The following is a 21,788-nucleotide window of genomic DNA, read 5'->3' as shown; positions in this document are numbered from 1 at the left end:
AAAGCTGATGCTCAAGGAACAGGTGTCTGCTCCAAGCTGGACAACCACATCCTGGGGGTCGCAGGGTCAGGGAGAAGCAGTGCCCAGGGACCAGGCATCAGGCCTCCAGCGGCCCAGGAACCAGGAGTTCTGGCCCCTACCCCCGCCTGGGACCTGGTTGTTGAATTTTCCCTCAGCCCCGCATCCCTCCAGTAAATTCTTCATTTGTGTTAACGCATAGCAGAGTTCCTTCTGTTGCTTTCCAAAAGAACCATAACTAACCCAAGAGGATACATAAGAAACCCTCAAGGACCCTTTCTGAGCTGGGAACCCCAGGAGGAGGGATGTAGGGATGAACTGTGGCCGCACAGCGCTCGTCCTGACTGGGGTGGGCTGGAAGCTCCAGCTGGCGTGGCTCCAACCGGTTTGCACCCCGGCCTGGATGAGTCAACTGGGCGCCAGGAAGCTGGGGAGGGCTGATTCCCTGATTTTTCTGCGCCTAGGTTGGTTTAACAGCTAAGGGTAGATATTAGAGTTGAGAAACACCACAGTCGGTGGACGGGCAGGCAGCAGAACAACGTTCCTTCCTGCCTCTTACCCGTCGCTAGAAAGACTGTGGGAAATTAGGCCGTGGGGTCTTCCAGAGATGGCAAAACCAGTGCCTTAGAGCCAGCAGCTTTACTGAGAATGACCTTCCATTTTTTTCTGTTGTTGTTGGAAATATTTCCCAGAGGTTCTCGGCTATTCAGGTAACTTTCTCTTTTACTTTAGACATGACGCAGTCCTTGTGGAAATGCAGTGGGGGCAGGTGCTCAAACTGCCACCTGCCACACACGGTGCAATGGGTGATGATGGAAATGTAGCCCGAAAGGTGTAAGCTACGGACTCCACGGAGCTGTCCTCTCTTGATGCTCACCTTTGAGGTTTCCGAAGACTGAAAACTGCTGAGTCATGCTGGGCAAAGGTGGCCCTCCCCTGGGGTCGGACTAGTGGCCTTCCAGTTTCGGTAGCTCTTGTCACCATTTTGTCACCTTCCAGAGAGGCGCCTGCACCACGTCCTGACTCTCACTGTCCTGGATGTTAACACAGTGCAGCGACTCCCAGTGTGAGACTAAGGGGACCCCAATGGAATCATTCTAGAATGGACAGCTCCTGAGGGACGGTGCCTTGAGAGCAAAGCCAAGCCGTCTGTTAGGTGTGAAACATGCAAGGCTGGCTGTCCAGGCTCGTTTTACTCAGGCTTCGAACTCTTTGCAGACTCCCTGCCCCGCCCGTCCACTCATGAGATAAAACTCAGCAAGAGGTGGCAGGAGGTGGCTGTCACAGGGAAGACGTTTTCTGTCAGAGGTGAAGCCGTTTTCTGTCAGAGGTGAAGCCAGCTTCACCTTAGGCATGAGGCAGCATTTCCATGTATTAAATGGGCTGAATCTATAGTTTCAAGGTTTTGACAAACGTAGTTCAAGTACTTAAATAATGAAACGATATAGGACGTGACAGAAATTAGGCCCTTTGCAAATACTTAAGTGTAAAGCGGTGTGACAGATATAGTTTTAAACAATTTGAGGGATATCTGAGCAGAAGTACTGAGGGCCCCTTCTTTGAGGAGCCGTCTCCTGGGTGAACTCCTGGGTTTGCTAAAGGGTCCTGTGGTCGCTGCTGGACAGTGCGGCTTCCTGCCAAGGTGTCCACTATCGTCCTTGCCTGGGTAGTCAGAGGTTCTGGGGGAGAGAAGTCCTCAAGCTCAATACCATGTGGAATGGTCTATGGCACTGGGCTGGGCAAGTCTTCAAAGACCCCGTCCTGAATTGTATCCCTCACCTTCGGGTCATCCTTGGGGCAGTGCCTAACTCGCCCAGGCCGAGTGGGCCTTACCCATGGCGCCCACCCCAGGAAGGTTCCAAGGTCCCCTGGAGCACCACGTTTGAGGGAGCTGCCCAGAGTACAGACAGGGTGAGTACATAACAGCTAATGAACGACAGCTTCTCACGTCTAAACAAAATCGTTCGGCACGCCGTATCCCCTTCCTCCTAAATGGTGCTATCGCGAGGGCACTGACTGGCCCGGATGGTGACGGTTTGTGGCAGAAGAGCAGGACGTGCAGATTTCTTCTGCGTTGGTCCCCAAATTCTCCCACCGGCGAGCCTGAGCAAGGGAGATGCTGAATAGATGCTACTAAATCTGGGCTGAGGCGCTAGCTGTCTGGAGGAGGTTAAACCTCTTTCTTCCACAACGAGCTGCATGGGACGGAAGGGGTCCTTTTAATCAAGCAGCGTGTGGGGGAGAAGCACATCTGCTATTCCCCATCCTCCCACGTGACGTCCCAGGAGAAGTGAGAAGAGCCTGTTTCACCCTCGGGGACCAAGCCTCGAAGAGGTTCTTCCCACACGGCGGTCCCCACCACCAGGGCCTCTTGGAGGGAGTGACACCGGAAGTCGGTCAGCAACTCCCCACAGCGGGTGTCATTCCAGATAGGTGGATTAAGGAACGAGGCAGTGTTTATTTTATATTCATCAACCAAGTCAGAGGGAGAGCCACCGCAAAGGCAGTGAGGTAGTAATTACAGAATGAAAAAACGAAAATGCTGCTCATAAGACGGGATGCTAAGCAGAATCCTACTGTGGCTCCGCAATCAGCCGCGCTTATCAGCTCTCACGTAACAAAACTGCTAGTAGCAGAAAACAGGAGAACCAGTCTCCAGCAGGCCCCAAATTACCTGGCACCAGGCTGTCGCATTCCACCAACACTTCGCTGGCCTGGGTTTTCAGGGGTGGCACGATGATGGTTCGGGGGTTCCCGGTGCAGTGATTCTCCAGGCTCCCCTTGGTGTCGAAGGTGCTGGCGTTGTGCCCGGCGCGGTGCTGCACGGAGTAGGGGCTGGTGTTGCTGGAGGAGTCGGAGTAGGGAGAGTCATGGACCGTGACACAGCTGATGACGTTTTTCCTCTGCTTGGAGACAGTGCTGAAAACAGAGGGAGACACTGGGACTGAAAAGCCGCTGTCAGTCCCCTGGGGCAGGGGAAGGAAGCGGAGCGTGAGAGGGGGCAGCAGTGGGACTTCGGTGCTCACTCCATGACCCTAACGGAGAGGCAGGGCACGTGAGTGTCACCTGTCTAACAGGTAGAGGGGGACATATGAAGACTTGAGAAAGGGCTGGCGCTGGGCCTACAGGTGCTTCTGGAAACCAGGGAGTGGGAAGCTTCCGGGTGGGCCTGGGCTCTCCCCGCTCCATAGAACTCAGTGGGAGAGGCACCAGCCACCCAGCATGGCATGGCAATGCCCTCTGCGCCACCAGAAAGGGTCATCCGCGTGAACAGAGAGAGCCCGGCAAGACCCAGGCCACCCGAGGGCCCGGTCTGAGAACAACACTGCTGGGCGGGGTCAGCACGAGCTTAAGCTGGGGCCGGGGGATCCAGCGAACTTCAGCACAGGGATGGAACACCCGAGAGAAACCAGGGTGCAGGGGCGGGTGGGAAATGCGAGGTTCCGAGGAGGCGGAGCCCACAACACAGTTCAGATGTGCTGAGGAGGGGAAATCGGAGCTGGACTCGACACCCGGCCATCTCTCTGCTGTGAGGGTGCTGCGTGGGGTGTCTGGGTGCTGCAGGCCCCCCAGCACCCCCGAGTTCCCTTCTCAGGGGCGGCTTGGCGCTTGGACCAGGGAGGAGACAGCACTGAATGGAAGCGAGGTCAGAGGGGCGTCTGCCGGGAGGATACCTACGAGGGAGTGGCTCTCGACCCCTGCTCTTCATCCTGTGCCTGCAACTTAACACGCCGAAGGGGAGGAACCAGCTTCGGATGGCTCTTGACCAGGCTGTTTTCTCCCCGGAGATATTTGTGTTTATGTGGTTACTTTGGGAACCGATTCTATGTGCCTCCAAGCTCAGCGAGAGGCAGGTGAGATGATGAATATGAAATTTGTTATTTACTCTGAAGGCTTTAAAAATGGATTTTCACCTATTTTTGTATATTGACCATCTATTTTTAAGAAAGATCAATTGCCTAAGTAAGATGGTCAGTTTCCAACTAAGTTGCCAAGAGAAGCTGGTATTTATAGAGGACTAACGGGATGCCAAAAGCTCCGAGGTGTCTTGGCTAAGGTCACACGGCCGGTCACAGGCCAGGTTCTTTCCGAGGTCGTTCTCTGCCCCCTAAGGGCAGCAGAAAAGTGGGCAAACCCAGGTGCCACAGGCGGCCAGGCAGACAGTGAGTGGAAGGACAGCAGGCCTGCTAACCCACAAAAAGGTTGGAGGCGCTGGGCGGGGAGCCCACAGGTCTGGCCCCCCGCTTCCCACAGTACTGACACCTGGACTGGATAACCAATCTAGTGGCTGCACATTTTGTCCTCCCCGTTCAGGGTAGAAGGGTTCCTCCCTAACTGTGTCCGTGGATAAGAACACGGGCCCTGCAGCCAGATGGCCATGTTAGCACCAGCGGGTGGTGTGGCCTTGGACATGGCCTTGGGCAACTACTCAACCTGAGTGATTCAGTCTCCTTATCAGTAAAATATAGATAATAGTGGCTATTTCATGTCTGTTTTGAGAATTAAAGGAGAAAATACGTGAAAAGTACATAACGTATAGTAAGTATTCTATAAAAATTAGCTGCTATTATTACTATTACTATTAGTTGTGGTACCTTATTTAACATGTGAAAACACGTTTGCAAAATATGTACCCAGAATAAATTATAATAAGGCACGGACTTGCTGGAAAAGTTCCCAGTCTATGAATAAAGTAGAAGATTGATATGAAAGAAATTGAAACTCATCAGTTAGATATCCTGGAGGTCTATGCCAGGTGCTACAGGGAATTTCTGAACAAAGAAATACATGTTTCTGCCCGGGAGGAGATTAAAATCTCAGTGGGGAACTGTATAAAAACATGACAAGTTAAACAGTGAAAGCTTTAAAATAATGAGTTAAAGAGAATAATGGATGTCACAAAGCCTTCCACGATGAACTGTCAAATGATTTGAACAGATGATAATTGCTAAGAACGCAAAAGAAAGCGAGGAATGAGCATATATTTATATCTCTCCACATTAACTTTGATAAAATAAATTTTAATAATAAAGACCTACACTTTCCACTTATAACCGTTTAAATGTATACGCTTGCTCCTGAAAAAGCTGAACAGAGAGTTACCATGTGACCCAGCAATTCCGCTCCCAGGTACGTACGCAAAGGAACAGAAAGTAGTCACGCAGACAGACGCCTCACGCCGGTGTTCGCAACAGCATTATTCACAGTCACCAAAAGGTGGAAATAACCCAAGCGTCCATCAACACGTGGTATATCCACACAATGGAATACTATTCAGCCATTAAAGCGAATAAAGTCCTGATGAGTGCCACAGTATAGATATACCTGACAATATCATGCTAAGTGAAAAAAGCCAGACACAAAAAGACAGATACTGTACGATTCCACTTACATGAGGTACCTAGAATACGCGAATTCACACAGAGAGCAGGTTAGAGGTGACTGGGGGCTGGGGGAGGGAGGAGCAGGGAGTTGTTGCTCGTGGGCAAAGACTTTGCTTGGGGTGATGGAAAAGTGCTGGAAATAGTGGCAAACACATTTAATGTCAATGAATCGTATGCTTAAAAATAAACAGCGAATTATGTGTTATATATATATTCTACCACAATTTAAAAAATTAATGTAATATACAAAAACCCACTGAATTATATACTTTAAATGAGCGAACTATATGGCATGTGAATTGCGTCTCGATTTTTTAGAAGTCCAGATGCTTGTTCAGAAACAAAAAAGCAAATGGCATTAGTGTGGGGGGTGGGCATTAAGATCTGGAACAGGAAAGCTGGGCGCCAACAAAGATCCCTGAGGCTATAAGATCGGGAGAAGGAACCCAAGAGCAGCAGGACCCGCGGAAAGCTCTGGAATCAGGAGGAGGGAGCACTGGAAGGGAGGAGAGCTGCTTCAGAAACACAAAGACAAGCGAAGCCCGCACCTGTTTGCTGTGGCGGGCGGGGCTGGGCAGGGGAGTGGACCTCCCTCCGTGCCTGGTCTGCTGCGTAGCGAGATGCTATGGAAGGGAACCTGCCTCTCCTCCTCCTGCACCCCCACCAAGGGGTCCCAGGGCGGGTTAGCGGCCTGGGAGGCATGACCATGTAGCTCCCAGTTCCCGAGGGGATGCAGGGAGATGGTGCTGCCCTGCCCTTCACGCTCGGCTTCGGTCACAGCTGGTTTGGCGTGATTGACAGGAACACACAGTGGCTTGTCGGTCACCTCACAGACTGCAGACGCGTTCTGTTGCAAGTGCGTGGTCTGGGGGTGGAGCGGGGCACACCAAGAACTGAGACTGGTGTGCCCTGGTTCCGCTGTCTATACTGGTGTGCCCCCCAGACATCCCTCCAGCTCCAGCGCTATGAAATCCCTCAGGGAGAGCAGCACTGAAGGATCCACTGTGAGGGCCCTTCTCCTGACTTAAAGATTTATTATTAAAGACACTTAACAGGATTTGGTTTACTCCTAATCTGGAAAGGAAATAAGTCCCTTACATGTGGCTCTAGATGCAGCCAATTCCTGCTGACCACATCTTCCTCAGGTTCTGGGTAGTTTAGAAAATAAGAATAGCACACACACAACACTAATTTTGGCCAAGTTGTAATAAAATTCGAACACACTCCAAATTCTTCACTCAAATTTGGAAATTGTGGAGAAGCTTCAGCTCAATATGAGTAAGGATTTTCTGACAAGTGGAACTAACTGAACCTACGACGGCCACTTCGTGAATCAGTGAGCTCCCTGTCACGGAAGCATGGCTTCCTGGCAGGTCTCAAAACAGCTGAAACTTGGTCTAGATGACCTGTCAGATCTCAGCCATCGCCTGACGGAAACCCAACAGGTAGAAGGCCTCTGCGTTGAAAAGGCTGAGGAATCCTGTGTGTCCCTGTCGTGGCATCTACCCAAGAGTGTGGGATGAAGCCTCTACGAACTGCGTGGGTCCTTTTTGCTGGAGCTGGGACATCCCTACGCCCGATGAACACACAGGTACAACACAGTCCAGTGCTGCTTTATCTACCTTTCTGGGTTTACATGTGTTAGGTCTGGAAATGGTGAATTAATCTGATAGCTGTTTTTAATCTCTTCTATTGTTAGAAACCTCTGTGCTCTACCTGAACACTCTATGCAGATTATAGAACAAACAGGAAGCTGCTAAATGAGTCACTTTAAAAACGAGCACATATTTGACATTACTTGACATTATTATTTGAGTCTTTAGGCTCAAATGTTATCGATTTGACTGGGATTCATTCCACCGTAGTGTCTAATTATTGTTGATCGCTTATCAATCCCATTATGAATTGGTTAATGGAAGGGAGAGACAGAGTAAGCAGAATGAGAAATATTTGTTTAAATGGTCTTGACAGAACATCACTTCTGAATAAAGAACAAAGCTGCCAGAGTTCACGGCTGCATTGTGTTGTCATGGCAATAGACGATTTTCATCATTTTAAAATGACAAAAAGAAATAAGGAGCTAAGAAATGATCAGCCCCAACAGAGACAACACTGCTGGAGGATCAGCTACAAACCCATGACCCTTCCCTGTGGGCCCCCATCTGCACCGTGTTTCTGATTTCTCTGCCAATCTGGGTCAATCCCATCCTTCAGGACCAGGGTCAAAACTCATCTCCACCAGTAAACCTTCCACGACTAATTCCACTCTGATCCCAGGGAGTCAATGCCATGAGTGAAAAACACTACTCTTCGATTACTACGACACTGATTACTAAGTATAGGTAACATTTATTGGATGTATAACAACTACTGTAGTTCAGGTTTGAACCAAGAGCTAGGATGTGTGTGTGTGTGTGTGTGTGTGTGTGTGTGTGTGAGAGAGAGAGAGAGAGAGAGAGAGAGAGAGAGAGAGAGAGACCGACCAAGTATGGTCTTAGCTGTATTTATTTTTAAAAATGTTATTTTATTGTGATCAGAATATTTAATGTGAGATCTACTTAAAATTTTAAGTGTACAACACAACATTGTCGACTACAGGCACAATGTCATATAGCAGGTCTCTAGAATTTACTCGTCTTGCTTGACTGAAAGTTATACACACTGGTTAGTGACTCCCCATCCCCCTCCTCCCCAGCCCCTGGCCTCTGAGATTCGACTCCTTGATTCCCTGAATTTGACTCTCTTAGATACCTCACAGAAGAGGTTTTTTGCATGTTGCAGAATTTCTTTTTAAGGCTGAATAGCATTCCAGTGGATAGACACGCCACATTTTCTTTATCCATTCGTCTGTCTGTTCATCTGATGGACACTTAGGCTGTTTCCACATCTTGGCTATTGTGCATAATGCTGCAATGAACATGGGCGTGCAGATATCTCTTTGAGGCTCTGATTTCAATCTTTTGGATAAATACCCAGAAGTGGGATTGCTGGATCATGGTAGTTCTATTTTTAATTTTTTTGTGGAACCTCTATACTGTTTTCTGTAGTGGTGGCACCAATTTACATTCCCATCAACAGTATATAAGGGTTCCTTTTATCTCCACATTCTTACTAACATTTGTTATATTTTTTTTTTTTTTTTAAATAGCCATCCTGACAGGTGTGAGGTGATATCTCATTGTGGTTTTGAATTACATTTCCCTGGTCACTATTGATGTTGAGCATTTTTCATATAGTTATTGGCTACTTACAAGTCTTCATTTGAGAAATGTCTATTCAGGTCCTTAGCTCATTTTTGGATTAAGTTATCAGTTTTCTTGCGACCGAATTGTCCAGACCTGCCCTCACTCTTAATCACTATGCTAAACTATTTCTTTTAGCCCTACCCGTCCTAGCCGCCAGGAACACTGAGAATGTAAACTAACTGAAGCTCCTCTTGGTGCCCCAGGGCTATATTCGGTGGTGGTGGTCTTCTCTAAGCATGGGATTGTCTCCAAGCACTGACAGCTGTCCCAGCTCATGAAGGTGAGAGCCGCTGGCCTGGCCACCTTCACCGAGGTGAGTACTGCGCGCTGTGCTGTTCCCATTTCCCCTTCACCCAACTAGAAATACACAGTTGATTGCTTTCCACCAGACTTACATGCGAAGAGAGGGACTATGTGCTCCCAGCTTAAAGTCATTAGTGAGAACCAAAATATCTACGTTTTAAATTTGGTGCACATATTCCATTCAGATTATATTATCCACACATTTATATGCATGTGTACGTGTGTATATATATACACACATGTAATAACACTATTAAAGTCATTTTTTACACTATTACCTTCTAGAGAAATCACAAACAGGGCCCAGAAAGAACCATGAATAGCCGTCTAGTCGGTCCTCACCCCATCATACACAGCGGAAGCATGTGCTTGTTTTCCACATTCTTCTGCAGATCACACTAGGTCCACCACCCACCAAGCCCGGCTCTGCCCTGTGCTAGCTAACCCTCTCTCACCCCCTCCTCCCTCTGCCCTGTGGACGGCAACGAGGAAACCAGGAGAATGTCAGCGATGGCTTTGTAATGCGCTGAAGTGTTGGGATGAGCTGTCACATTGTACGCACAGCACTGTACAATGTCTCTTCAAAACACAGCCCCTTAACCACGCTACTCGACCATTGGCGTGTTTGCAAGAAAGCCCTGTAAACAGGATGTGGTGAGGCTGGCTTGACAGAACACCCTCCCATCTCCTGAGTCGAGGAATATGACTGAAATCTCGTTCAACTGTGGGGAGTGCTGTAACTTAAGACTGTGAAACAATGAAGCCCCTTCAAATGACATTGTAGGTCCAGGTTCTCTGTTCCCTCACTCAGCTTGAATCCGATGCCTCCACAGCACACTGTGTTGGCTCTCGGTAGCTTATTAATCAACAGCAGGAATGAGGTGAGCCTCCTGGTTGTAGGTAGCAATCGAAACGAATTTCATTTCGGGTTCATTTTGCCCAAGTAATAATAAATGTGTGTGTTTCTTCCCCTTCTGCTAACCGGATACAATTTTTTCAGGCCAAAGTCTTTGGAGCGACAGTTTATCAGTTTCCTGTGTCTTTTCTAAAATAATTTCTCCAGATTTTCAATTTAGTATAAAGAACATGTTGGATCAAATTTTTAAAATATAAACATTTGTAGAGTGATCCAAGAACCTACTTCCACGTCTAAAAGACTGAGTGACATTTTTGGATCAATTTTCTTGCAGTTTACATTTTGGTATCATTAGCTGTAATATTCTGAGCAGCTGCTGACACATGCGAAGTGATGCAGAATGTGGCAGTGTCCTGGTGCTCTAAGGAAAACAAAACCCGTCCACCAGAAACACCCAGGTAATCGAATGAATGAATGAATAAATAATGGAGACTGGACGAAACGATGTCTAGCTGATCAGCTGCAATGGGTCCCTTTGGTCACATAATTTAAAAACTACCCTTAGGACCAAAAGTTCTGCGATGTGGTCTCAAAAGACAGTTGCATCGCAAGGCAAGGTTAGCAGAGGGTGTGAATAAGATGCGTACCTGTAAACTTTGTCCAAGGCGATTTTAAGGGAAAAAAGATGGCTTATTCAACATGAGTAGGCAGTTAAATGCTCCTCTATGCAAAATCATTTATAAATATATTTAAAACAAGACTGGTTTTTACTAACTTAACCCCCGAAAAATATGTTTAGTTTGTTTTCTGTCTTTATGGGCTCATTCTCGAGCCATGACTACAGGGTCCCCTAGTCCAACAGCAACTCACTGGGAAGGAGGCCGCTGGGTCTTTCTCGGCCTCTTCACTTTTAAAAAATGTTCTCAGAGAATTAGAAGACCTGATTTCTGCCCTTCTCGCTGCTTGAGCCCCAGTGCTGACAGATGCCTGGCATCCAGCTGGGGCTCTGTGGATGACGCTCCGGTCCCCATAGCCCTGGCCTGTTGCCCTGCACACAGTAGTTACAGACGTGTGGGCATGGTGGTGGATAGAGGAAGGGGCAGGGCAGAATTTATATTAGTTGAATTAATGACTGAAGAGAAATCAGTTATTTCTGCCAGTAACTAAGACCGCCAATTCTGCTATTTAGAACTTTTATTGATTTGGGTGAGCCGCTTAACTTTCCTGGGGCTCAGTTTCCTCATCTATCAAATGGGACTAGAACTATAGGTCTTGTGCACCCCATCAAAGGACGCATGAGACCGTACAGGTGAAAACACCTGGCAAATGTTTGTTGATCCCTCCCCTTCAACTCGCTCACTTCCAGCCTGCCCCCCAGGCTCGAGTCATCCTTAGAAGTGGGGGCTGCTGACCATCCTTCTGCTCTGGCCACCAACAGTGCCACATACTGGGGGTCAGGAATAGTAACTGTGCCTTGGCATTCCTCTAAAAATTCTAGGCAATGTTATCTGGTCCTGGAGATTTAGTGACACCCGCAATTAGGTCTAAAAATGTGCGTTTACCATAATTGGTCTCACATTGGTGCTAAAAGACACATTAGTGGAGGAGGCACTGCCACCGGATCCTGCACTTACTACCCCCATGAGCATCGCCGGCCCCCGCACTCTGTGGCTGGTATTGAGGCTGAGACCCACAGGGGAGTAGTCAGTATTCCAGGCAGAGTTACAGGGCCAGCCCTGGAAACTAAACATGCCAGACTCGGGTGAGCAGCCAACAGGCAACGGGGTCGTGAACTCAGCAGATCAGAATCTAGATGTTCAGGGCACAGGAGAGATCGGGTTTGGGCACAAGAGAGATCAGAGGCAAGGAGGGAGGTCTCCGCCATTCATACTGAGTGCTGACGACCTACAGAAGCTTCTAGTGACGAGTGGCCGAGTGGCTACCCATTGGGTTGCGTTTGGGGGTACAGACTGATGCTTTCTCATGAGCTCCACGGTACCTCTGACAAAGCTGACCACCTCCATCCAAGAGAAGCCCCCAAAGCCCCCTTTCTGTTCTGAACTCCCTTCCTTCCTTGCCTCCTGTCTCTGACCAGCTGCCCCCCGCGCTCCTGTTCCTATCCCGCCTGAGGCTCTGCACACCTCTCACCCCTGCTTCTCCTGTTTGTCCGCCCCTGTCCGGACCTTCTGCCTTAAAAAGCCCCGTCTCTGCTGCTGTTTCCACAAGCTATTTTCCCTTTGCATCCCCATAGCCCTTTGCTAGTTTTTATGGGACTGATACTCTATTTTGTGTTATAATGATTTGTACAAGTCCTATCTTGCAAACCTCCTGAGGACAGAGACTGTCCACATTATTTATGTAACATCTGCAGTTCCTAGCATAATGTCTTACACTAGTGGGGCCAATAAATATTTACCGTGTTAAATTTTACGATAATTCTTATTTCTAAGAATAAATAATGACAAACTCCCTCCATTTTTCTCTTATTCCAAAATATAGTCACAATAACACGATCACGTTACACAGTTGTTTCTCTGTAAATAAAACAGCTACTGGTTTTAGTTTTATCCTACTCAGATTTAAATACATTTTCTTGTCTTCCGGGGTCTTATATAACACTTTTTTAAGTCAACGGTCATTTGATCGTTCCAGAAAACACTATCGTTTCATCCCATAAGCCTCCGGTCACAACTGTCGACAGCTGCGACCCTGCACGACGACTCTCCGGTCTCAGTCTGCAGCTCCCCCTACGTGTTGTACCGTCCCTGGTACATTTCATTATCCTGCACAGGCAGGAAGTCCCCTGCGTTTTTCATTTTATGAAGCTCTGGGGCTCAGTGGCCCATTGTCGCTACTGGTGGCTGTTCCTCACCTGTGTGCCTGACCCTCGGCTTCTCCCCTGCCCTCTCCTAAGTCTCGAGTCGTTTAGATCTTGGTCCTCGCATGCCGCCCAGCACTTCAGTTCTGTCTCTTTCTGGGTCCTTGGGGACTGCTGCGGGAGCAGGCTGTGCTTCGGCTTTGCTTAGCGCTCGTAGCCCTGGCAGCTCTGATTGGTGGAGAGACGCCACCCTCATCTTCCTTTTCCTCAGACGTGCCAGGCAATTCTCTCCTGAGCATATGCGTCAAGAGCCCGTGTCAATTCAAATCTCATACTTCAAAAATGATATTCCAATCTAGTCGACTGTCATGTTTTTAGATTGCTTCTGCTTTCTTCCAGTTCTGGCAAAGGGCTGTGCGAGGCTGTTGGGCGCATCTTATGCCCAATGCTACGAACGAATGCGTGGGCTGGCTGCTCCAGGCCAGGGTCTCTCTCTCTTTGTGAAGGACCACCTGAGCCCGTAATATTCCTGGTCCGGGGGACACGAGGAACTGGGGAGGTCAGAGTATTGACTCAACTTGGGGTTGTTATCAAAAAGGAAACAGGCTAGTCCTGGAATAGGCAGGTGGGGAGCGAAGCACTGTGCCTGGTCTCCTGACCCTGTGGCCCCTCCGGCCCCTGGAACAATGCTAGGACCAGAAGTGCGCCTTTATATTCTTCTCTGAGACACACTGAAGATCAGGCTGAGCCATTAGTTGAGGATAGAGGACACTTGAATGAGACATACACTAGCCTTATCATAAAAAAACAAAATACGAGTTCATTATGAAGATGGGAAGGGAATGCTCACGCAGGAGTAACTACAGTGAGAATGTTTTACTCTATCTGTATATTTCATAATGACAAGTGTGGGAACTTATTATCTAATCAAAAGGGTTTGGGATGACTAATTAATGATTTTGCATCCAATCAGGAATAATTCACATCTTATTGTGAACGTTAAGCTTTGCTTTGGTCATGCGGTGCGTGCTGACTGGCAGCGCTGTGTCGGGGGTGGAAGGCCTCCCTTTCCTGGTCCTCGGTCCCAGTGCAAGGAGCCAAAAGGCTGGGGCATGCGGCTTTGGAACTAGAAGGTCCCGAGGCCCCAGGGGTACAGAAGGCCAGGGGACAGACTGTTCTGGAGGGGCAAGTTCTGGGGGCTATCAGTCAGCCCAAGTGCAAACCACACTCTGCTCAAGTCTGGCTGGAAAGCATAGGAAAAGAGACTCTGGCGCCGGGGTTAATAGTCTTGGAAATATAATAAACATTTCTTCCCTCTTCCCAGCAAGCACACAGAGAGTAAAATGAGTTCTTGCTACTTTGGAATAAACAGTAATGCTCTCTGGGTGAAGAGCCAACTGGCAGTTTGAAAGATTGAGTTAATCAGGCACAGAGAAATTTCTGATTAATTGGACAATTATTTCGAATTCTGAGAGAGCCAAAGCAATATTAGAGAAATATTCTGACCAACTGGGAATAAATTCAATAGCCTGAGGCAGAGCTTTTTAAGCTTACGAGGGTTGAAATACACAGGCATTGTGTGCTTGATTTTTATGGTCTCAAGTCCCCCAAATGCATAGCACCTATAACTATTTTTTAAGACCAAAGTGACTCTAAATTATGTTGACTTTGAACAATTATGGAAAATCTGTCAGACATTCCCCTGAAATCAGTTTAAGACTCTAGGACACGGCATAACCACAATTTAGGGGCCAGGAGAGAGGGACCATCATGTTTGATGATGAAAAGCGGCCCGGATCCACCAATAGTTGTCTCTCTGTGGGAGCCTGCAGCCACAGCGCACCCCTGACCCGGTCCTTTCTGGAAGTGTGCAGATGGCAAGGCCTCACCTGGTGGGGGCGTGCTTCTGTTCCTCCTCCTCATCAGTGTCGCTGCTGATGGTGATGACGCTGACCGTGGGGCTGGGGGTGTCAGGAATGACAATCGTCTGCCGCTGCCGCTCCCTGGTGGTGCTAGAGGCCCCGTCACCCCAGCCGCACGTGACGGAGGAGCTGCAGGCCGGACTGCTGTGCACTAGGGCGCAGCGCGGCGGTGTGTTCTCCTTGACGCGCTTGGACCGCTGAGGGGAGCTGATGGCCTGAGAGGAGGACACCTCGCAGGTGGAGACATTTCTGTAACGACAAAGCCACACGGTCTCAGAGAGGAAGTGGCTGCCTCTAGGGAGCTTTCTTTCAGGTAGTCGCTACACAGAAGGGATGCCAGCCTGAGCTTCTCAGGATCTGGTTCCATGCAGGACCAAGGGAGCAGGCAGGGCTCTAAGGAGGTGAGGGACTGTGCCCAAGGACCGGACTGGCCTTATGGGATGGATGCAATGCCCAGGATCTGAGAGTGTCTGCCCCAATGCAGCCCCGTCTACAGGGTCAAGGCTTGACTTCCTAGACTGCACCTTGTCATCCTCCCAAACGTACTTAGGTTTTGTTTGAGAGAGAGGTAGAAGAAACAGTATTTGCCACATAAAGCCTGAGTTCCTTGCTCATGGCTGGTTTACCATTTGATAAACTAAAGCACTCATCCGTTAAGAGTTTCTGGATCTAAAGGATCTAACTTTGGTGAAAGTTTAGTTTTTCATCCTTTCTCCTCTGGGAAAGGGACGTGACCGTAAAAGTACCTGTGTATGCATAATTAAAAAACAACCTTTCCCCCCTGGATTTTGACACCTGAGCGCCACAAGAAGCTTACCGGTCTGTTTCAATTGTAATGAAAAATTGGAACAAGGGTAAGAGGAAAAGGTGTGCTTAAAAAAGGACCCTTTAATCTTGATTTTGATAAACTCAAAATTCCTTACCAAAATAGTCAATGTAGTTTCCAATAATTTTAGGGAAAAAAATACTTTACCTTTTCCCCTCCCCATCAACCCTTGCTGACCTTGGTCATATCTATACAGCAAGATCAAAGCCAACCTATCATGAAACCAAAGACTCTAATATTTCCTTAGAGATTCTACAACCTTCTAGCTAAGGGATGGCAGTAAGATAAAAATAATTCCATAAAGGCAAATTTCAAAAGATTTCTATTTAGTTGGTATCAGATATGTTGCTTGTTCCGTTTTGGAGGGTGGTAATAAGTTTTACTGATAAGACTATATCACTGTTTACCATAAGCCTGAATATTTTTTATGGCTAATATGTTACAGTTTTGAGATTATGTTTTCGCTACTCCAGCAGTTAAAATATCTCCATTGGCATTATTAAAGAAAAGTATGCCTGGCTGCACTACCTAACAAGGGAGAGAATTCTGGCCTTTCAGGCTGTTTTGCCTAAGGCACTGGTCTTAAAAATAGGCAAATACGTAACTTCACAATAATTACATTGATCTTGAAATGCACTGGTAACGAGCCTCAAAAAGCCAGTTGGGTGGTGAGCAGGCAACGGAGGGACTTTTCAAAATTTGGGAGGCTAAGCGTTCTTGCTGCTCCTACCTGGCCAAGGTCAGCCCTAAGTCGGACCAGTGCTCTGTGTGATTGCCTATCAAGCTGCGCATGACAGAGCATGAGGATTGAGATGGCGGCCTGCGTTGCTGCCCAATCCAATGACATGCGTGTGTTATCACAGAGCTGCTGAACAAGAGCATTTTGGAGGCCTGCCACTGATCTGAGATGAATTTCCCCGAGTTGTCAGCAACACCCAAATAGGGAATCTTGAAGATTGACAACTCGAGGGAATCGGCTGCCGGATTAATCTCTGCATGGGAAAGAAAAAAAGCAGGCCTCATTGCTGGTGCCTGGCTACATGAGGAGCAGGAAATCAGACTTTACTGGACATTTTATACACTGGACTTCTCTAAAGTAACCTATTCCAAATAAGCAGTTGAGTACCTCCACGTCAGTGCCGCTGAACGGGAATGTAGAGTGATTCTGCAGCAACACAATCTTGACCTTGAGTGTTTTTTTTTTTGGGGGGGGGGAGGTGCTTGGAAATCTTTATTTTTTGAAAAAAGTCAGGTTTATTGCAGTATATATATAGTAAAAGTCGCCCTTCTGAAATGTTTGATGAGTTTTGACTGTATGACGATGTGACCTCTACCACAATCTGGACACAGAACTTCTTCATCCCCCCTCAAAAGTTCCCTCATGCTCCTTCCCTGTCAATCCCCTCACCTCCTACCCTAGTCCCCCCGACAACTCCTGAGCTGGTCTCTGTCTCCACAGTTTTGCCTTTTCCAAAATGCCATAAATACGGAATCATACGGCATGTGGCCTCTTGTCGATCTTGATTTGTAATAGTTCACTGAGATGAGCCTGGATTTAGAGGGAATGGCCGAGATTACTGTTCTGCTGGTTGGTGTCTAGGACTAACAAAAACCATTGCTTAGATTTAAGCAGCCTACATGGGTTATATTTCCGACCTTAGATTTCAAAAAAACAAAAACAAAAACAAAAAAACACATGGTTCTAATATATTTAAAGAAAAGTTATTATAGTTTCCGAAGTAGAACTTCAGAGGTGAGTCTGGGAATTTTCTAGACAAGTGGAAGGTGTAGAATCGCTCAAGGCCCTGGCACGGGGCGCTGTGACTAGGATGCTGTCAAGGCCGGTAGAATGGTGAGGCAAGAGGCAGGTGGGCACCTTGCACAGGCCTGAGAACGAGCATCTCCTTCAAATCCTAGCTCTATCCACGTGGCACAGCGGTATCCGCGTGGTACGCTGCGTTCCGCCGGCTATTCCCTGTCCCACGCCAGGGATTGAGCATGTGCGGGTACTCCCCAACACCGAGAGGTTTCTTTGACGTTGTCAGAGACGCCCCGAGGTGTCCCGCCTCCGGGGAGAGGCTCACCACCTACCTTGCAGAGGATTGATGCTGCTTATTCTTCCGGGAGGAGGTGGTGCTGGTTGGCTGCTGCCTCATCACGTGGGCCACGCCCACATTTAAGGGCTGGGCGGCTGGAAGGGTCACATGACCAGTCAAGAGTGCAGGCTGCTGCATGATGGGATTGTAATGGTTGCCGTGAGCATGCGTGTTCCTGAAAGGGAGGTGGGAAAACAAGGCTCTTTATTTTGTAAATGCACGGCTTCTTTTTAAGATAAAGGTGTCTCCCCAGTTAAAAGCCAAATTAAACTCATAAGTTGGTTTTCTCATTAGCCCGTGGGATTGTTGAAGAGATGAGCCTAGCCAGGTGAGCTCATCAGGTAAGCTTCCCAGGTGCAGTTAAGAGCTGTTCTGAAGGAGAGGCAAGAGCACAGTTTGTTGGGGAGTGAGAAAGAGGACTTTTCAAGTGGGAAGAATGCCAGGTAAGGGGGCTCGGCTTAAGTTCTGGGCAGAGCTGATACATATTCTCTCCAGCTTTTAAAGCCCCTGACTGTGCTGTGTATTTTATTATAGAATTTACAAATGGCCTTCAATGGATTCTTCTACTTTGTGAGGTAGGCTGGATATCTTAGCAATACTATTTTATAAATTAGGAAATTGTAGTTTATGTGAAAACCAAACTCTGAAGACTAGGGGCCATATGTTTTTGGTGTTAGGAAATGTTAACGTTCTTTTGAATTCTCTCAGGTGGCTAACACAATACTCAGGCATGTTAGCAGCTGACCAATTAATTACATGCTTGCTGAATGAACAATTAGATTAATTGAAGGTTGACCAGACATGCATAGTTTGGTAGCACATCAAAATCAATAATAGTCACACATGTTGATAGAAATACTGGCAGCCATTGTACTGAATATGGGTTATGTTTCAAAAGTTTTTATGATCTGGGTCGTATAGAGGTCAAAGGTTTGTTTTCCCACCGAAATATTAAAAGTGGTCATTAATTCAGAGACTTGCCCATAAAGGCCCATTTAATACATTAAAAAAAAGATAGAAGAATTTATTTGAATTTTGAAAATATTATAAAATTTATCTTTGCAAGCTGGAGAAAAGGATAAATAGGACGAAAAGAAAGGGGGACACTTTTGTAGAGATTTTGAGTCTTTTGGACATTTACACAGACTTTAGAAACAGATGTTATAGATCCTTTATTTTGTCATTGCTATTTCTTCTACAGACATGGCTCTCTTTTCCCTTTGATACAGGTCTAGCATTGGTACTTCTCTTGTGTTTATTAGCCATGATTATGGATGTTCTTTGGTCCACACGTGAAATGGAGAAAGAAATAGTGTAGGCTCCAAGTGTTTTCTGCGATAACCAAGAAAGAGATAAGAAGAGGTAAGGAATAAGAAAATAGGCATGAATGAGTATGTGAGCATTGACGAAATGAAATGAGCCATAAATGTTGAAAGACAAAGGAAAAAATGAGTGTAGCATCTGTGTGGTCTTTTAGGAGAAGAAGGAGTGAGGAAAAAAACAACTGGTCCAACAGCTTTCTGCTTGATGGTGGTTCCTGCTGAGCCACAGAGGGAGGTGGTCTTGCTGAGCATGAACTGGCGCCCGTAGGGGAAGGGAAGATAACATTTATTTAGGTATGGTACATGTTAAATACAGGATAAGTGCTTTGTATTTTATCTTAATTTAAGCCTCCCAACAATCCTGGGAGGTAGGCCTTATTATCCCCACTCTACCGAAGAAGAAACTGAGGCTCATAAAGGTTAAAATAACTTGCTCAGGTCATGCAGAGCCAGAATCGAACCCAGCTTTACCTGGTTTGAAAGTGCTTCGACTGAGTGAGAAGTGACTGGGGCATGGGAAAGAGCCTATGTACGATCTTCGCTAGTCAGAAAATTGGATGGAGGAATGGAGGAAGCTGCAGTTGAGGCTTAACTGAGGCTTCTTGCTCTACCCCTCTGTGTTTTACTGAGAACTCTGCATTCACGATAGTCTTTTAGGTCAGAAAAAGCACTGCGTGGAGGCCCCATGGTTGATATGGAGCCTTTCAGAGGGTGAAGGGTATGACCTGCCTTGATGTTTGGGAAGAATGAGAGAAGCCCAAAATGTCTCTCAGGAAGCTGGGGACAACTTGGGGTGTGCCATTTGGCTCTGCACTGGTGAAGGGAGGCATTGTGATGGTGTTGGGATGGGGTGGACGGGAGGTACAAGGAAAAGTGGAAAGTGGCCATAAAAACAACGGAATGATGTGTGGGTAAGGAAGCCAGCTAGTCGGTTGGGGGAGGTTCTGGAAACATGCAGAGGATGTGGCATGCTGGTAGTTGTCAGCGGATGCCTCCGGGGTCTGTGGAAAGTGGACTTTAATCTATAAGATATGATTATTAAGCGAAGAGCCGCACTCAGCAAACATGTCAGAGTCTGCCATTTGAAAGAAACCCTGTCTGTCAAGCCTGCCCCGGGAGCTGAGAAGACTCCAGCGTGCCTGTGTCTCAAAACACCTTGAGAACACTTCCGAGAATTGCTGAGGAGCCTCAGGGACTCTCCTCTGCATTCTTCCACTGGTAACAAATCTTTGTTTTTTAGGAGTGGAATTTAATTCTGAGAAACAATCGAAAATCATCCAGAGCCATGTCCAGTGAATTACACTGGTGATTAAATGACGTAACTGAATTCTGAGTTGCAAGTGACAATTGACCATAAAATAATGAAGCTGATTTTCTTGTTTTCTGGGACATATATTTAAAAATTACCTCTCCTTACATCGTAGTCATAGTCCACACAATATTCCTTTTAATTTAAAGCACTTTCTACGAATCCGAGAATTCAGGTACAGGCCAGCCCGGCAGCTCTGCAGGTTAGCAGTGGCCCTGCCTCCCAGCCCAGACACGCTTGCCGTCTGCTTACCTCCAGTCGGCCAGTTGCTGGGTGCCTGCCATGGTCTCAGGAATCACAGTTGCATGCTGCACTGATGTATGGGTGGCCACTCCAGTCAGCTGCTGCCACGCCGGCGGAAGCAGGATCTGCTGGGTTCCACTCGGCCAGGCCTGCTGTAGAGTGGAGGGCATTTGTCGTCACCATGTTTGTTAATCACATGATCAATCCGAATGAGTCTAGCACTTATTCTGTGCTAGACCCTGTGATGGATGTGAAAGTGGAGACCTGGTCTCTGGCCTCAAAAACTAAGTTAAGGGGAGATCAAATGAACATACATGAACTATATAGAAGGTAATATGTACATGGGCAGAGTTGTATGGAATTCGTGAGTGTTGAAGAATGACTTATTTCTACATGTGCTGTAATGAACAATGCTCAAAGTTTCCAAACGTTCATTTATTGATTGATTCTGTCACACAACTATGTGCAAGAGATTGAAGTAGCTAAATGGGGCCATACAAGGGTAACTCTTTGCCTTTTAAGATGTTTTCCATCTAGTAGCCTTTATTTAATATCTTACCTTTTGTTTATCAGTTAGAATCTAGAGTTCCAAACTGTGTTATCCTTAGAATTCTAAGTTAACATAATTGTGACATCACCAAATTCCTGGTACTTGCCTGCATCTGAGAACAAGCAAGTGTGAAATAAAATTCTTAGCTAGGACTTTAAGCTTAACTGAGAATTTCCTTGACCCCTCAAAGTAAAAATGAAAGACAGAAAGCCACAGCTTGACTCTTCATAAATTTTAAGATTTTTCTAAAAATCCTAAAATGAACTTTCCCAATTCCTCCTTGAATAGACTTACTGAGGTGTGTGTGTGTTGTGTTGAGTTGTGTTTTAAGCTCTCTCTATCCTCAAATCATGATTCTGTTTGTCTTTGGTCATTAAATGATTTGGACTGAACACAACTGTCCAAAGTTGGACTTATAAAGGAACGCAGGTCAGGAATTTAAAGATTTGGGATCTCAGTTATATCTCTCTCTCTTTCCATCAGGCTGGACATGACCAACATTGGGTAATTTATATAATGTAGTGTTCTACAAACTGTGTATGTGTTTCATATGCATATTTTGGCTCATATGCACAAATAAGCACTTCTGGAAATTTGAATCAAGGCTTAATAAACAGTGATGGGTATAAAAATGATATGACCACGTTTTAGATCTGAATGGACAGTTCACCACCTGGTCCATCCTTCTCACATTGCAAGATGAGGCTCAGTGAGATCTCTTATACTTTTTGATAGTGCCTGTTTGCTTATTGATCTGTTTTGATATAGGCAGAAAGCTCAGGGACCACATATTATACAGTAAGTGCTTAATAAATGTTTGTTGATAAAATAAAGGAGCACTTCTACCAAGGTAGTTAATTATAGTTAACTGTATTTCAGGTTTACTGAATTCAAAC

At 46.7% G+C, this 21,788-nt stretch overlaps 1 protein-coding gene across 1 annotated transcript in view; it reads right to left on the bottom strand.

The window, feature by feature from the left end:
- HIPK2 (homeodomain interacting protein kinase 2) overlaps positions 1-21,788 on the bottom strand; it is a 135,623-nt gene that overhangs the window by 16,176 nt on the left and 97,659 nt on the right. Inside the window, exons 10-14 of the mRNA XM_023530266.1 lie at positions 20,995-21,004; positions 20,352-20,494; positions 17,464-17,643; positions 14,514-14,795; positions 2,693-2,937 (exon numbers count right to left, since the gene is read on the bottom strand). Of these exons, the coding sequence (XP_023386034.1) occupies positions 2,693-2,937; positions 14,514-14,795; positions 17,464-17,643; positions 20,352-20,494; positions 20,995-21,004 (860 nt within the window). The remainder of the gene's footprint in view (positions 1-2,692; positions 2,938-14,513; positions 14,796-17,463; positions 17,644-20,351; positions 20,495-20,994; positions 21,005-21,788) is intronic.

This window comes from Pteropus vampyrus, unplaced genomic scaffold (assembly GCF_000151845.1).
Source record: "Pteropus vampyrus isolate Shadow unplaced genomic scaffold, Pvam_2.0 Scaffold48, whole genome shotgun sequence".
NCBI classification, from domain to species: Eukaryota; Metazoa; Chordata; class Mammalia; order Chiroptera; family Pteropodidae; genus Pteropus; species Pteropus vampyrus.
The sequence above is the reverse complement of the archived record's forward strand: the minus strand, read 5'-3'. Positions and strand labels throughout refer to the sequence as shown.